This window comes from Diceros bicornis, chromosome 19 (genome assembly GCF_020826845.1).
Source record: "Diceros bicornis minor isolate mBicDic1 chromosome 19, mDicBic1.mat.cur, whole genome shotgun sequence".
In the NCBI taxonomy this organism is placed as follows: domain Eukaryota; kingdom Metazoa; phylum Chordata; class Mammalia; order Perissodactyla; family Rhinocerotidae; genus Diceros; species Diceros bicornis.
In genome coordinates, this window is record NC_080758.1 from 15,162,740 (window position 1) to 15,180,385 (window position 17,646).

The 17,646-nt window shown below is 55.1% G+C and overlaps 2 protein-coding genes across 2 annotated transcripts in view; one reads left to right on the forward strand and one right to left on the reverse strand.

Annotated features, from left to right (window-relative positions):
• Positions 1-14,974, reverse strand: part of LOC131418781 (basic proline-rich protein-like) — a 53,590-nt gene extending 38,616 nt beyond the window's left edge. The window contains exon 1 of the mRNA XM_058563411.1: positions 14,742-14,974. Coding sequence (XP_058419394.1) covers positions 14,742-14,974 — 233 coding nt within the window. The remainder of the gene's footprint in view (positions 1-14,741) is intronic.
• Positions 14,975-15,046: 72 nt separating this feature from the next.
• Positions 15,047-17,646, forward strand: part of CDH22 (cadherin 22) — a 67,797-nt gene continuing 65,197 nt past the window's right edge. Inside the window, exon 1 of the mRNA XM_058562578.1 lies at positions 15,047-15,292. Within this exon, the coding sequence (XP_058418561.1) occupies positions 15,047-15,292 (246 nt within the window). The remainder of the gene's footprint in view (positions 15,293-17,646) is intronic.

Sequence of the window (17,646 nt, forward strand, 5' to 3'; positions counted from 1 at the left end):
CCTCGGCCTCTGGAAGCCCATTCAGCCGTCCTGGCCTCTCCTCATTCCCATCCTAGGAGGAAGCGGCCACACTGGAGTCGGGCTGACAAGGCTCCAGCCCGAAGCCTCCCTGAGGAGCTTGCCATGGTTACCAGCTGCCTGCAAGGAGAGGCCATAAATCCTGAGCCTGGGGTGGCGGGAAGGAGGGGACCCATGTGTGGGGTGGGAAGGGGGGCAGCTAAGTGGAATTGAATCTGGTTTAAGGAGGAGGCCCACGCCTCCCCGGGCCTGTAATTTACTGTGAGGTTGACAAGATGAAAGTGGAATGTTCAGTGGCATAATCGCTGGGACCTCGGGGAGCCGCAGGAGATGAGCCGCGAGGCAGGCGGAGGCAGCCGGGCTTAAAGCGAGATCTGGGGTGCTGATCCCGCTGTGATCGCAGCAGGCAGCCGATCAGGAGCACAAGGCTTGGAGCCGGGCCAGGACCTGGCTTGCTAAGCCCAGGGCTCGGGCCACATCTTGTCTGCTGTCGTCTCCAGAGCCGAGGTCGGGCCCCAGTTTTTCAGCAGATTTTATGTAGTGGAACATGCCGCCCAGGAAGGCTGTGACAGTGGCTGCGATAGGCCTCAGCTGAGCCCCTTCTCAGGACTGCCCTCAGCCAAAGGGAGCTGTCTCATCCGAGGTCACGCCCCTGGAAGGGTGGGCAACCCACGTCCAGTGTCTGGTAGATGCCTGGATTCAAAAGCCGGTCCCCTTGCCTCAACTCGGAGCATCCCAGCTCCAGACTGCCCTATGGGACGAGCTGAGAAGGCATCGCAGTTCACCTTCTCCTTCTCTGCGGGCCTGCCTCCCACATCCCTTCCATAGTGTTCCCACTGCTCTCCCTAATAAACCTCTTGCAGGAGCATCTCTGCCCCCAGCCGGTTACCAGGGAGCCAGTCCTAAGACCTTCCATCACCAGGAGGCTTATGTTAAAGCAGCGACTGTGTGTCATGTTGCGATGGGACCACAGAGCCTTCCTTTTCAGATGGGGAGACAGAGGCCCAGAGAGAGAATAAACTTATCCAAGAACACACAGTGTTAGAGCCAGAGGCTGGGATGCCAAACTCCCAGCCCATGAGTTCAACTCCTCTATTTTACGGATGAGAAGACCGAGGCCCCGAGAGTTTGGGGCTACAATTCAGCATCTATTTCCAGGTGCAAGGGAGAGTGGGGTAGTGGAGGCAATGTGCTAGGTAAGAGCTCACGGCTTTGCAGTTGGACCCCAGCCCTGTGGTCTCGAGCAACCACCTCTGTTTTCATCAGTAACTGGAGACACTAAAGCCCGTCTCAGGAGGATGGTGTGAGGATTGCCTACAATAATAACAGTAGGAGCTTGCACTGGTTGTGTGTGCGAGGAGCCCTTCACGCACACCTTATCGAATCACTATGACAATGGGGCGCTCACAGTAGGTGCACGAGGCTGATCCCCATGACACAACTTCCTGACCGCCTGGTCCAGGGGCTCCCGGGTCAGCATGAGAATCTGCAAGGGAGGTGTCCCACACCCAGGACAGGCTGTGGGGCCGGACTTTCCTAGTTCAAGTCCTGGCTTCCTGCTTCCTGGCTGTAACCAGGCAAGTTACTTCCCCTCACCGGGCCCCAGTTTCTTCATCTGTAAAATAAGACGAAGAAGAAGAAGATAAACTATGGCACAGATTAAACAAGGTAACTCATGTAAAGTGCTCAGCACAGTGGGCAAGAAGCACAGCCTCTTATTTGTATCAAATGTCTAAGTCCTGGCACACAAAGCATCCAGTAAATGTTGCCTGTTGGTATTATTGTCATCATTACTGATTCAGATGCTCTGGGGACCTGGGGATATGAGTTTTGAACAAGTTCCCCTTGTTATGCCACCAGCATGACCCTGGTCCTCTGATGAGCCGTGGGAACCACAGTTTGACCTTTCATTGTACAGAAGCCCAGAGAGGGTGGGGGCTTGCTCAAGGTCACCCAGCATGGTGGGATCAAAGCCAAGCTCCAATCTAATCCACTTGCCATCCAGTCTAGAGAGCTTTCTCCTGTACCGCAAAGGGACAGATTCCTTAATCTCATCCGCTCAGGTTGCAATAAAAATTAACTGTCCTGAATATGTGCCTCATCAGTGCAGCTCCAAGACAGAGAAGGGACTAAGGGAGATGGAAAGGAAATGTGTCACACGTGCTCCTGGGGTATCCTGGCAGGCTCTCTAATGACACTTCGGACCCCCATAAGGTCCCCCACCAGCCTGCTGGTCTCCTCTGCTGTGGCCTGGGTGAGACCCGGTGCCAGGCACAGGATGGGTGCTGCGTGAGACTGAGTGAGCAGAGCTAAGGCCGTTGTCCAGCCCGGGTTGCCTTCCCCCCTCCCCACCCATCTGTGCATCCAATAGATGGCTGCAGGGACTCCGGGCCACTCAGTTCTCACCTCAGCCCAGAGGGTAGTGTTTTACCATCTGGGCGAGGGTGAGAGGTGAGGCCTTCTCCCCCAAGGTTGCTAGAGTAGCAGCCAGATGTGCAGCAGCAAAGGACTCTGCTGATGACCCACAAGCTCTGCCCCCAGGGATCTTGGCAACAGATAAGCTTTAATAGACTCAGGTCTAGGGGAACCTCCCACGTATTCCAGGAGCTGGGTCGGGGAGAGAGAGACACAGAGGGGGTGTCCAGGACCCTGGCAGGGTGGAGAAAGTGGGATCAAGTGTGCATGGTGTGAGCAGATGTAGCAGACAGAATGATGGGAGACAGACAACCAAGGAGGCAGAAGAGGGGGAGAAGATGGAAGTGAAGGAAAGACTGGCTAGAAGGAAGAGCAGGAGAAAAGGGGGAAGAAGAGGAAAATGGAGAAAGGATAGAAAGGCTGTATAAATCATGGTGTTGTCATGCAATGGAGTACTATACAGCAGTGAAAAGGAACACATGTGAGAACAAAAGTGAATCTCAGAAACATCATGCTAACAAGATGCAAAAGAGTATGATTCCATCTATGTCAAGCTCAAAAACAAGCAAAACTAAACTAAGACTCTAGGCATGCGTAATTAGGTGGTAAACTACAAAGAAAGACAAGGAACTGGTTATCATAAAGCCGGGATGGAGGGAAGTAGTGGGTTATGGTCAAGAAGGGACAGGGCAGCGGGCTTCTGAAGAGGGGGCGATTTTCAGTGTTTTGATCAAATGGTGCATTCATGGGGTTCATTTTATAATTATTTGTTAAACTCTGCATTTATGATTGGTGCGCTTTTTCGTATGAATGTTGGATTTCACAATTTTAACTGATTACGAAAGGTCGAGAAGGAGGAGGAGGAAGAGGGCAGGAGAGAATGGAGGAGGCAGCTCCGGCGTGAGAGGCAGCAGGGCCTCCCGGGGCTCTGCTTGGCTGGCACCACGGCGGGGCCCTGCCCCCCATCCGGCCGCATTTGTAAAATGGAATAAATATTGACACGGCCAGGATGGTATTCAATTTGTCCTGATCACTGGGCTGCGGTGAGTTCTGACAGGGCGCGGTGTAAAACAGCAGCTCGGGATGTAATTTCTACTGTCAACATGATGTACAGCGGGCTCTGCCTGCGGCACCAGCAGGCAGGCGGGGTGGGGGAAGGGCAGGGAGACAGGTGCAGGTGGGGGGCACCTGGGGTGGAGGGTCCAGGTGGGCCACCCCCGGGCAGGTGAGCAGTGGCAGCCAAGATATGTGTGTGTGTGTGTGTGTGTGTGTGTGTGTGTGTGTAAGTGTGATATGCACACACACATGTGTTCATAACTTGCGTGGGAGGTCAGGCCTTGAGTAGGGACTCAGGCCTGGGGTCAACAGCATTAAGAGGCATTGTAGGGAGGGACATGGTTCATGCTCGGAGCCAAATGCAGGCCTTTCCTTCCTTCCCGGCAGCCACTAAGCACCTCTTTGCCCATCCTCCTTCCCCTCCCCCTGCCACAGCCTGTTTGAATTCCAGCTCCACCACTAAGTAGTTGTGTGACCTTGGGCAAGTCCCTCAACCTCTCTGAGCCACTTTCCTTTCTTCTGTAATAGAAACTTTAAAGAGAGCTGTGTGAGAATTCAATCGGATCATTGATATAAAGTCCCCTGCACGGAACTACGTGTTACCTCGTATTATTAGCTAATTGGATGGCACCACGCCTGGCACACAGTGCAAGCTCTATAAATGTCAAATGTCATTGTTCTCACTGACTCAGAATCAGCTCAATATATGCAACCTGCCTCCATTTCTTCCTTCTCTATTCCTTCCATCCGCCAAGGCTGTTCCCCAAAGGAAGAAAGCGTGGGACCAGCCCCACTGTGCCCCCTGCCCCAGCAGCCTTATTAGAGTGAAATGAGATGTGAAGGGCGGTGATGATAACTTACCTTGTGGGGTTATTGTGAGGAATAAGCAAGGTGATGCCCATCAGGTGCTCGAGCAGTGCCTGCTCTTAGTAGGCGATTGAGAAACATCAGCTAAAACAAAAACAAAAACCGAGAGTCATTCTCGACGTCGCCCCCTCCCTCATTCCCTACATCTGATCCATCACCAAGTCTGGTCCATTGTGCGTCCTAAATATTTCAAATCTGTCACCTCTTCTCCATCCCACGACGGCCTCCCTGGTCTGAGCCAGCACCACCATCTCTCGCCCAGGCGCTGCCACCACCTCCTCCCTGGACCCTGCTTCCGGTCCTGCACATCCACAGTTTGTTCTTTAAGCCGCAGGCAGAGTGAGTGATCTCCTTAAAAATGCAAATGTGATCACATCTCCTCTGCCAAAGACCCTCTGATGACTTCCCGTTGCTCTCGAGCCAAAATCTACACTCAAACCCCTTCGTAAGTGGCCTCTCCCCACCACACGCTGTGCTCTGGCCCCCTGGAATTTCAGGCCCTTGAATGTGGCTTTGTACATTCTGTTACCTGTGCCTGGGTATGTCTCTCTCATTCGCTAGGTTTCAGCTCAAAAACTCCTTTCTCAGGGACCTGGCCATCACTGGCCCCACCCAGCCACCCCAGGAGGCCGTGTCCCCTGCTAAGTGTGCGGGTCCCCTGCACTCTTTCTTTGTGGCACTTGACCCTGTTGGTAATTGCACATTTACTTGTGAGGTTATTGCATTAATGATCTCCCCCTTGCAGACACACGCGCGCGTGTACACACACAGAATGGAAGGCTGTGGGGGCAGGAACTTGGATGTGCTCACTGCTGCATCTTCAGCCTCCAGCACCAGGCCTGGTAGACAGTAGGTGCTCAATAAATATTTGATGAACCAATAGACGGAACAAGCAGAAGGAAACGATGCCACAGAAGGGCAGTCTGGGGGAAGGCGTTGTGGCAGTAACCAGGCAGCCCCATCACGTGTCCTTCTGTCCATCCACCCATCCATCCACGCATTCTTCCATCCACCCACTCGCACATTCAGCCGCGCCCGCACTGAGAATGGCACAGAGGTGTGAGCTCAGGGCAGAGAGCAGTCGTGGAGGCGCCCACAGCCGCAGGCAGTGTGTCGAGACCGAGGCAAGGGAGCACCCGTTTCTGAGCCATGGCTCAGAGGAGTGAGCTCGTGTCTGGGGGAGGAGGCAGGGAGACTGCACGGAGGAGAGGGCAATTGGGCCGGGCCCTGAAAAGTGGATCAGTGTTGACGTGGGGCAACATGGGGGAAGGGCATTCCTGGCAGAGGGAACAGCAGGAGCAAAGGCCCAGAGGCATGAAAGTAGTAAGCAGTGGGTGGTCCCAGCTGCCCAGGGAGATGGGCACATGAAAAGATGCGGTGACAATAATGTAGAGGTGGCAGGTCCAGATCTGACAGGGCCCCGAGCAGCCACATGTGTGGCGGCTAACGGTACAGGCTTTGGAGCCAACAGCTCAGAGTTCAAATCCTGGCTCCACGGCACACTAGTTGTGTGACCTTGAGCAAGTCACATAACCTCTTTGTGCCTCAGTTTCCTCATCTGAAAAATGAGGGCAAATAACAGGACCCACCTCAAAGGATTGTGCGTGGGGACACTGAGCGTGAAAAACCCTTTATTACTCTGAGGGGGAACTAAAGAATGCCGGGCTCGAGTCTGGACTTTACCTTGAAGGTGAAGGGAGCTGGGGAAGATTTTGAACAGGAGAACCTTCCAGACTGAGCTGGACTTCATGAAGACGCATCTGGCAGCATGCTTGCCATAGACTTGGGGGCAAGACTGGGGGCCCTTGGACCAGCCTTTGCAGATGGGGTGACCGTGTATATGGGGTGCATATGGCCCCAGCTCTGCTCGTCCCCTCTTCCCTGACCTCCCACCTTTGCCTTCCTGGGTAATGGTCCAGCCACCAAGCCCAGAAGCTTTGACGTATGCTGACCCCACACACAAACACACTCAGGGATGTAAACAGCCCGCCCCAGCAACACACTGTTGAACTTACAGGACAAGTGCATCACCCCCAGGCCCCCCGGAACAGCCCATGGGCTCATCCAGTCACTCCCTCCACACCTGCTGGGCGCCTACGACGTGAAGGGAGCTGTTGTAGGTGCTGGGATACAGTGCACACGCGTCCTGCCTCTGCACACGTCCTAGTGATGCAGACGCACACGTGCTCATGACGTCGAGGCAGTAACTGGCCGGCTTACTTGCTCATGGCTCCCCTGTAGCTTCCACCTGGGCCAGTGAGAGGTGAGCAGAGACAAGGCAGCTCTGCCCAGCACCCCGCTACACCTCAGCGGCTCCCGCATTGCGCTGGCGTCCATTCCAGCCTGGAGGGAGAGCACCGGGCTGGTAGAAATCATTTCCCCCCAGGGATACGGCAATAGCCAAGCCCAGAGAGCTCTGGGCTCAGGATCCAGCAGGCACAGTGCCCTTGGGACTCAGACGGGGCGGGCAGGAGCCAGCCTCCCAGGCACGGCTCCCGCTGGCAGACCTGGGAGCCAGGTGGACAAGGAGAGAGGACGCACGTGCCACGCCAGTGTGCAGGGCGGAGAGAGTGAATGAACAAATGCATTACCCTCCCCCAGGCACCAGCCTCGCCCTGGAGCGGGAGGCAATCACCCTGCATAAGGCTTCCCTCTTCTTGGAATGAGGTGCACTCATGGGCCTCATAGCAGTTGTTAACTAAACGCATGAGTGAATAAATAGATCACTGGACGAACATCTATGGACCCCTGTTACCCAGTCAGGATACTTTTTTTTTTTTTTTGTGGGGAAGATCAGCCCTGAGCTGACATCCATGCCAATCCTCCTCTTTTTGCTAAGGAAGACTGGCCCTAAGCTAACATCTATTGCCAATCCTCCTCCTTTTTTTTTCCCCCTTTTTCTCCTCAAAGCCCCAGTAGATAGTTGTATGTCATAGTTGCACATCCTTCTAGTTGCTGTATGTGGGACACGGCCTCAGCATGGCCAGAGAAGCGGTGCGTCAGTGCTCGCCCGGGATCCGAACCTGGGCCACCAGCAGCAGAGCACGTGCACTTAACCGCTAAGCCACGGGGCCGGCCCCCCAGTCAGGATACTTTGTACATAGTAGAGTTCTACCAGTTTTTGTCAACTGACCAGAAATAGTCATTATCATTACTTTCACGAACATTTACTGCCAAACACTGTGGATCCCTTCACACGCATCATCTCATTTATTCCTCACACTGGCCCTGGGAGGTAAGCACTATTATCCCCATTTTCTGGATGAGAAAACTGAGGCTCAGAGAAAAGGAGCAGGTTACCAAGGTCACACATACAGTAAAATAGTGGAACTTGGACTCAAACCCTGGACTGACTTTGGACACCCTGGTCTTAGGTCCTCTGAATGTTAAATTCTGCCCCATGGACAGGGGCTAGGAAGATTATCAGGAACTCTGGGGAGGGGGCAGGGGTGAGGAGCCCCAGTGTGTACCATGAAGTCTCCCCTGCTTTGTCCTGCCTGGAGGTCACTGTACCCAGAGCCTCATCTTGCTCTTGGCAGAGAGGGAGGCTGGGAAACAAATGTGGGGTGGGCAGGGTGAGAAGCCCTTCCTCTGTCCCTAGAGAGACAGCCAGATGACAAAGGAGGGCCTGGAGCAGCTGAGCTGGCAGTCATACAGCCTCGGCAGCAGTGGTGCCAGAGCATTGAGAAATCAAGAAAGGACGTGCTGGCCACCCAGCCCCGACTCTGGAAGGACACAGTGTGGGCAGTGGCAGTGATGCCCAGAGCATAGACGGGGCCACAGCAAATCAGCAAGGCTGGCAGCTCCTCAATGAGAGGGAAAGACATATAGCTCGAGCAGCTCCCAAAATCTGTCTGAGGCAAGACTCTCCTGAGTGCCCGCCAGGCCCCAGCTCTGTGCTTGGCTCTGTCAGGCGTGTGTGGGAAGGAAGCGGGAGGGATGGAAGAAGGAATAGGCGTGGTCTCTGTCCTCCTAAAGCCTGCCATCACAGCTGACACCAAACCCCAGAGGAAGGCCCAGCCAGACAGGTCTGAGGGAGTTCAGAAGAGAGAGAATGAGATTCCAGAGGAATTGGGGGCTAGAACTGCGTCTTCAAGGCCCAGAGTGGGTAAAGTCAGTGGTTCAACAACATCATCAAAGACACAGATTGTTCCATCTTTCCTTAGTAGGTCCCTTTGGCCTCTTGAAGTGGCTCCCCTCATTGTCCCCAAATAGCTGCTGTAGCTCCAGCCATCACCTCTTCACACATGCAGAAAACAAAAAGTTTCTCCTCAGGGCATCACTTTTTAAAGAGTTTAAAAAATTCCCAGAAGCTCTCCAGCAGTTATCCCTTTATATTTCATTGGCTAGACTTGTGTCACATGATAATTTCTAAACCAATCACTGGTGGGGAGAGGGGAATGGCTCTTATTGGTTTAGGCTAATCACTGTTCACAGGGAGGGGCTGAGCACACCGCCAAGCTGCGGGAGGGTGAATACTGAAACAAAATTGAAACAAGAAGAAAGGATAGAGGAATGAATTGGCTGTTAGCAGCCAGCCAATCTTTTGTATCTCCCATCATTCTCTTTTATACACCATAAAACCCAGCCAGCCTGCTGGGGTGGGGGGGATCTGGGGGAGCAGGCAAAAGGAATCTTCAAAATTCCCTAGAGGGGCTGTCACCCACCCACACATATGTCTCCGCCGACTCCTCTCCCAGTCTCTCTTGAACCCACTGCAGTCAAGCTTGCACAGCCACCACTCCACCCAAAGAACTTTCATCAAGGCCACTAAGGACCTCGGTGTTGCTAAGCCCAACGGTCAATTCAGAGTCCGCATCTGACTTGACCTATCAGGAGGGCGACCGTGTAATTTATCATCCAAACTGGGAGTAAAAGGCGTGGTACACTATTAACAGTTATACCAGGACAATAGATATAAAGTGGGACCGTCCCAGGCAAAGCTGGACAGCCGATCACCCCGACAGAGCATTCAACGCAGGTGATGACTCCCTTCTCCTTACGCACCGCCTTCTATTGGCTTCCGGGATATCTCCTGTCTCCTCGCCTCCCCTCCCCTTTCTCAGTCTCCTTCCCTGTTTCCCCCTCATCTCCCCGACCTCTGTATGTTGAGGTGCTGGACCCCTTCTCCACCTACACGCACCCCTTGGTGAGCTCATCTAGTCTCAGCTCTGAATACCATCCAAATTCCCAAACGTATCTCTGCAGCCAGGACCTCACCCCGAGTGAGCTCCTGACTAGAGGGACAGTTGCCTGCTCGACATCTCCACTGCATGTCTAAGAGGCATTTGCATGTAACATGTCCAAAACGGGATTGAAACATGTTCAGATGAGTCCCTGGGGGAGTCATTTGACTGCTCCCCTAATCTGCTCTGTCCACAGCAGTCTTCAGCTCAGTGAAAGGAAGCCCCATCGTTCCTATTGCTCAGGCTGCAGGCACGGTCATGCTCGGTTCCTCTCTTTTGCACCCCATTTATGACCCATCAGCATATCCCTCACTCCCCAGCACCTCCACTGCTCCCACTTGGTCCGAGCCACCTCCACTTCTAGTCTGGATTAATGAAGAAACCCCCAGGCTCCTCCCAGCCCAGCTTCCCTCTATTTTGAACACAATAGCCAGCCAGAGTGATCTTTTATAACATAAATCAGATCGCGTCACTCCTCTGCTCAACCCTCCTAGGGGTCCTGTCTCACTCACAGTAAAACCCAAAGGAGACCCTGCAGGCTCTGATGTTCACCTCCATCTCTCTCTGACCTCATCTTCTGCCGCCCCCTGCACTCACTCCACTTCAGCAACACTGGACTCCTTGTTATTCCTCCTGCACACCAAACATGCACTGACCTCAGGGCCTTCACACTTGCTGTTCCCTCAGCCTGGAACAGCCATGTGCACAGCTCCCTCCTCTCTTCAATTCGGATCTCTGTTCAAATGCCATCTTAACTGTGAGGCCTTCCCTGACCACCTCGTGTAGATCCTCATTTATAATGGATGATTGAGAGAGAGAGAGAGAGAGCAAATCCCCCACCCAGCACATCCTGTGCCCCTCACTCTGCTTTCTCCATAGCACTTACCAGCATCTGATGTGTTATTTGTTTGTTTACTGTCTGTCCCCCACCTGCCTTGCAAGGATAGAGAATCCACCTGTTTATTTTCACTGTGCCTAGAACAGCACAGAGTGGAAACTCTGAATGGAGTTTCAGAGTTTCATGAATGGATGAGCACCAGACGCACAGACGCACGCTGACGTCCGTGATGGCAGACACGCGCACACGAACATAGGAGCCATGTGCACGTACGTGGACCGGAGGGCACGTGGATTATAGGAGATGAGGCTGAAGAGTGGACAGGGCAAAGCCAACATTTACTGAACCAGGCCGGAGCTCGGCCTTGAATCCCATTTGGGATTAAACATCTGTGCAGTAGGTCAAGACCTGTGGCCCAGAGAAGGCCACCACATGCCCAAGATCTCACGGTGAGTCTCAGCAGGGACAAACGCAGCCCTGGAGCTCCACGGCTGCCTCCCCTGAAGACTGTGAATGCCGGGACAGGGGCTGTAGTTGACACCCACTCAGGGGCAGGAAAGGGAGGAATGGAGGAGGCCGAAGTGTCCGCAGCATCCCTGCCGGGGCTGTGCAGAGCGGTGAAGAGTTGGCAGGAGGCCAGGGCACCTGGCCAACACACCCGAGGGAGGACCCAGTGGACTGGGGTATGAAGGTCCAGGGAGGGAGAGATGGGGGCTGTGAGGGCGCCCCCTCAAATGATAGCGCAGGATGTGCCCTGCTCAGGAGCGCCCAGCCAAGGGGACACGTGGGGGCTGAGGTGCAGCCACCCTCATCCTGCCAAGCGTGCCCCCTGGAGCTGGGCTGCGTCCACTCCAAGGGGTGTTTTTTTGCTTCCCTCAAATTGCCCTACACCGAGGGGAAGCCAAGCCCCGGTTCGAGGCCCCGCTCCGGCACCACGTGTCCTATGCGACTTTGGACAACGCTCTCGGCCTCTGCCCCTTTCTCAAGGGAGAGTTGACCTCAGGCCTTTGCCCCGGGCGGTCCTTCCACAGAGAGCTCCTTTTTCTCCCCGACATCCCAAATTGCACGTGTCCAAATCCTGCCTGCGCTGTCACTTTGAGTGCCACCTTCTCTGTGATGCTGTCCCTGCTCTGCAGCCCGCAGAGCTTGGCCCTCTGAAGTCAAAAGACTCGCATCGTGAAACTCCCTCGCAGCCCCACACCATTTCCGTCTCCTGTGGTTTTTATTGTATAAGATTCCGCCAAGCGCTTCTCTGCACACTCAGAATAAAATGGAACCCACTTTCCCTCCTCCAGTCCTGCCTGATCTGGCTGTACCCGCCTCTCCTGCCTTGTCTCAGCCACCCCCTTGCTTTGCACCAGCCACAGCGGCCTCCTTACTGTTCCTCGGCTTGTTCCAGCCTCTGGACCTTTGCACATGCTGTTCCCTCGGTGTGGAAAACCATTTTGTGCCGGGCTCCTTTTCATCCTCCCAGATCACCCAAATGTCACCTCCTCTGAGAGGCCCTCCCTGATACCCTGTCTGTAGTAATATACCCACCCCAGCCCTTCCATCATTCTCTTCCTCCCTCTTTTCTGCTTTATGTTCCTTCTTAACACTTATCACTTCCTGAAATCATATTGTAGATTTCATTCCTTTATTACCAGAAGGTCAGCTCCGTAAGGGCCAAGAATTATTTTGTTTATTGCTTTGTCCCCAGTGCCCAGCACAGGCGCTGCCATCAGGGAAATGCTGGTAAATATTTGTGGAAAAAGTAAATGAATCACCAGAAGAAATGCATCTCTCTCCTGATATATATAGCTGAGTAGCTGATTGCATCTTGCTGTCTTACACAGAGAAAAGATTTTAAAAGTATGTTGAACAAGTGAATGAATGAATGAATGAATGAAATGCATTTGTCTCCCCACTGGTTGTAGGTGCTAATGTATGATGAATGAATGAATGAATGAATGATTGAATCTTAACATGCCCCCCTCTTATAAAATGCGTTATAAAGAAAGAAAGGAAAAGAGGGAGAGAGGGCAACGATGGGGTCCCTGCACACATTGGGATGTCTTCCCTCGTTCCCCCCCACGGCCCCCCAGAGGTGGTCCCAGCCTCCCTGCGAGCCCTCTGTCCTGCCAGCCCTCCCCTCTGTATCCCTGCAAGGCTGTGATGGCCCTGGCACCGCCTGACAGAGTCAGGGGAACAGTTCCCGCTGCGTGCAGGGAAGTCATAAGCTCCAGGAAATGAAGGCTTCGCTGCGGCGCCTCCTCCTCACCCATAACTCCAGTCTCATTACGACCAGCCGGGCTGTAATGTGGAGAATCAAAGTTGGATCCCCAGAGGCGGCAGCACAGCTCCCCGATTGCGGAGCAGGGCCACCTGGGTGGGGAGGGTCTGCCCACATCCCTTGGATCTGCCCTCATGCCCAGGCTCCACAGAGCGGGCGAGGGGCGGGACAGGGGCGCTGGGGATGCTCCAAGCAGGGTCACAGGTCCTCCTGATCTCCATCAGTTCAGGGTGGGGCCCGAGGGAAAGAGGGAACAGCGTGGCCAGGACTCTGCTCCTCCACTCTCCCCTGTGGGCTGCTGTTTCCTCCTTCTCGTTGCCCAGAAATGCAGCTTTAACCCCCTCACCATCACCCCCACCTTCCAACAGATGACTCTCTACCCCCAACCCCTTCCATAATGAAATTCCGGAGCCCATGCTGGGACAGAGCCCTGGAAAGTCAAGCATCTGCAAAATGGGTTTAAGACACCCGACTTTCATGGTTGTGACTCATGTGAGTTAGTGTTAAAGGCGTGAGAATTGCCGGCTTGGTCCTGGGTCACAGGAGCGGATCTGCGTTTCCTCTGCCCTGAAGATTCCAGCCACTCCCTTTGTCCGTCCACAGGAGGACCCGGCTGGGGCCAGGTCAGTCCCTCCCAGATCCTCTGCCCAGCCACGCACCTCATGTGTTCAACCTGACTCCACAAACTAGCCAGACGCCCCCAGCCTGCCTGCACGCTCCTCTGTTGAGATGCCCATCCCTTTCTTCCCACCTGCTCAGATGCCCCTTCCTCCAAGAATCAGCCCTGATTCCCTCCTGCCCAACAGGTCTCAGGTTGCACCCCCTTTTATAACCCTGATCACAAGCCACCCGGCATTTAGGTTGTTACTGGGGCTCTGGTCTCCCACTCCACTAAACTGTGCACTTGTGTATCTTTATCCTAGCATCCAGCCCCAACCTGGCACCCAGTTGAAGCTCAGCAGAGTTGAGCTGTTGAACTGAGCTGACCTGGGCTTGGGAAGAGGAGTGGGGATGGAGCCCCTCACCTCCACTCACTCTTCTCAGTGCCTGAAATTCCTCCATTAGAGCAGCATTACTGTCCCCTATAAACACCCACATCGAGCCATTATTCATCATTATGGCTTGAGTAGGAGTTAGTCCCTCAGATCCTTTCTTGCCGAGAGCAGGATCTGATGGAGGGAAGGAAGGAAATATGGATTATCTCAGGACGGCAGTGCTGGTCCAGGATGGGGGAGGAGACGTGTCTCTCGGACTCCGGGAAAGGAAGGTTTTTTGGGGGAATGTGGAGACACAGAGGCAAGCTCAGAGGGGTTGTGACCCTGCCCAAAGTCACACAGGGCACCTCCAAGCAAGGCCCTCTGGGACTCAGGTGCCCCAGCCCTGAGAGGGGGTGTAGAGGGACTAGCATGAGATCAGAGGGCCTTCCCCGGGCTCCTGTTCTGGATGGAATGACCTCTCTGTGCTGCTGTGGGAGGGCGGGAGTGGTAGGTGGAAGGCTGGGTGCTGGACTCTGCACCCAGGAGGCCTGGGTCCTGGGGGCTCTTGAAGATCCCTTCTAGAAGGGCCTGCTGCTCCCTCTCTGGGGTGGGGGATTTCTAGGGGCTGAGCTGACCTGGGGAGATTGTCAGCCAGGGGCAAGGGACGCAGCTTATAAGGTCCCTGCTTCTGTGGGCTTGGGGGCTGGTGGAGGACCGCTCAGAAGGAGCTGGGTGAGGGGAGTGTGAGAAGGGGAGAGGTTGCTGAGAGAGGATGGGAGAGAAGAGGTATATGATGACAGTTGAAAGGAAGAGTCTAGGGCAGGGGGCATGGGGGAGCTGGCAGGACTTTGACCCAAGAGGGCAGGGACTGCTGTGGATCACTGTCGTGTGGTGTTTGTCCCACGCTGCACAGTGCCAGGCACACAATAGGTTTCTGATTAGTACCTAAAGGACAGAAGATACACTCGACCTGCCCTGCCCCGCCCCCACCTAGAGCCCCCTCTGATGTTTTCTTGTTTCTCTCGCAGGCTCCTGGTGGGGACGGCCCCCGGTCCTCGAGGGTTCGGCCAGGTCCCACCCAGCGCCCCTCTGCGCGGGGCCATGGCGCACACCAGCCTCGGGAGCTGCGGAGGCGCTGCCTGGTGACCCGGCGGCGGCGCGAGGGGCGCGCGGGCGGGGGCCCCGGGGGCGTCCATGCCCCGGGAGCGGCCGCGCCCCCTCCCCTCCGGCCGCGCGCCCCCTCGGCTGGGCGGCGCGCAGGGCCTCGGGCCTGTCCGGGTGCCCCGTCGGGGGCGGCGCCCCGGCAGCCGCGCGGAGGCCACCATGTGACGCGGCGCCGCTGCATCGTGCCACCGAGCGGCGCCGCCCTGGTGCCTCCAGTCCATGCTCCTGGGCCCCGGCCCCGCGCAGGCCAAGCATGAGGCCGCGGCCCGACGGCCGGGGGCTCCGGGCGGGAGCCGCGCTGTCGGCCGCGTTGCTGCTGCTGCTGCTGCTGCCGCCGCCGCCGCCGCTGCTGGGACGCCTGTGGGCGGCGGGCACCCCCGCGCCGTCGGGGGCTCGGCAGGACGCGCCCGGCGCGGGCCGCGTGAAGCGCGGCTGGGTGTGGAACCAGTTCTTCGTGGTGGAGGAGTACACGGGCACCGAGCCCCTGTACGTGGGCAAGGTAAAGTGGGACCCCCACCCGCTGTCCCGCCCCCCGGAGACACCCACTGGTAGATGCAAGGGACCCCAGTTCCCCCGCCGCCCTCAATCCCAGACCCTGGTGCCCCCACCCAGCGGCCCCTGGCCAGGGGCAGACAGCAGGATCCTGCCCTCCGCTCCCCTACGCCACCCCCACGCCCTTCTCTAGACCAACGGCTTCTGCATCTGAGAGCAGACAGTGCTAACAGGTAAACCCAGTCCATCTGGTAGCTAGATGGATCTAGAGTGTAGAAACAAGTTTGCACATCTGATCGTGTCACACACATACTCTCCCCATTCTGCTTAAAATTCTTCAATATCTTCCCCTGCACTTGGGGTCAAACCCAAATTCCATCCCATTGCCCACTAAGATCTGATTCCTCCGGCCTCATCTCCTGCCATACTCTCTCTGAGTTTCGGCCCCGCTGCCCTTCTTCAGATGTCCTTCTGTTAGTCTCTCCAATGCCCCACGCTCTCCTGCCGCGGCCCCTTTGCCTGGGTTGTTTCCTCCTCCTGAACTGCTCTGTCCTTGTACTCACACTCAGGTCTCCGCTCAAACGCCACTTCCTCAGAGAAGCCAGCCCTGACCACGCCCGGCTAGGACAGATCCCCCCATAGGTGCCTATCCCCCTCTCATGTGCCCTCCCGGTCCCAGTATCTTCCTTTCATAACACTTAATTATGCATGTGTTTGTTTGATTACGCAGTTAATGTATGTCTTTCCTAGTAGACGGTGTTTGTTTTGCTCCCCATGAAATCCCCGGTGCCTAGCACAGACGTTGCTTACAAACTGCTTGTTATGTGAATGAATGAATGAATGAAAGTTTCTTAAATTCTGAGTAAAGGCTGGTTAATGTGGCTCTAGGAGTACAAGGAGCTGAGAAGGACTTTTCTTCATCCATTCAATCCCTGAGCCCCTCATGGGTGTGATGCTGGAGAGGCAGAGGCAAGTAAGACCCAGCCTCTGCCATGTGGGGGCTCCCCAGAGTGGCAGAGACACCCTGGTGCATAAAGCGCTTCAGAGGTCAGCACCTGGCACTGCGTAGGCATTCAATAAGTGGTATCTGTTGGCTGGCTTCATGGAGAACACACCTGAGCTGGGCTTTGATGTACAAATAGGAGTTCATCAGGCTGAAGGGAAAGAGGGCATAGCCTGTGCAAAGATTTGGAGGCCTGAAGGAGCCTGGCTTACTCAGAGACTTGTCAGCAGTTGAGGTGTTGAGGTGGAGGGTGCTTGTAGGGCATGACAAGCAGGGCGGAGCCCGGGGACAGTCCTCTGGCTTCTGCTAAGGCCGGGCAGCTTTCCAGGCAGTTTTGGTCAGCGGAGATGGTGGGAGACCGACTCTGGAGTTTCCTGTATGCCTAAATGAGTCTGAGAATCGGGAAGCTGAGCAAGTGGCTCAGCTTGGAGGCCCAGGGATCAGGACCCTCGACAAGGAGGGAAGGAAAGTGTTGATATAAACCTTTGGGTTTTCCTTGCGGAAAACCCAGATTTTCTCTGGTCCAGACACAGTCATCCCTGGTCCTTGACTACTTTCCCTCCATACACGTGCCTGAAGTTGATCCCCACAATTGAGCAAAGGATTTAACAGATAGAGCTCAGAGAGGTTCATGTTCTTGCTCAAGGTCACCCAGCAAACTAGTGGCAGAGCCTAGAACTCCTGACTCCCAGCCAGGGCTCTGAGATGGTGGGGCTGGTGGAACGGGGTGAGGGGATGGGGATGGAGGATCCAGTGCCGACAAGGCAATAGCTAATGGCGAGGTGGCTAGGAATGCAGGCTTTGAAGCCAGACACGGGTGAGTTTGAGGCCTCGTTCTGCCAACCCATTAACCAAATTACCTTAAACAAGTTATTGCACCTCTCTGGACCTCAGTCTCTTCATCTGTAAAAGTGGGGCTAAGAGAGTCCACTTTCTAGGGTTGCTGAAAGGGTTAAAGAAAAAAACTGAGCACATAAAGTGTTCAGCCTGCAGCCTGGTTGTTTGTTTATTGTTTTCTCATTATTCCCATATAAAGCATGTAACCCTTAAACTGCAAGGTAAAAATCATTGTTCCCTTTTCAGGCAAGGAAACTGAGGTTCAGAGAGGGCAGAGTCATAGAGTGGGCTTGTGGCTGGCCAGGATTTGAACCTATGTGTGTTGGAGGCCAGTCCCAGCCTGATTCTCCAAACCTCTCCGAGACCTCCAGGCCAGGGAGAAGGACGTTGGTCCAGGAAAAGCCCAGAGAGATGGGGAAGGACTCGGACACATCTGCCTAAATGTCAGCTGTGGTGGTCCCAGGCACCGCAGCCCTGTGGTCTGCCCAGCAGCTGGGGCTCTGAGAAGGCCTCCCCAGCCA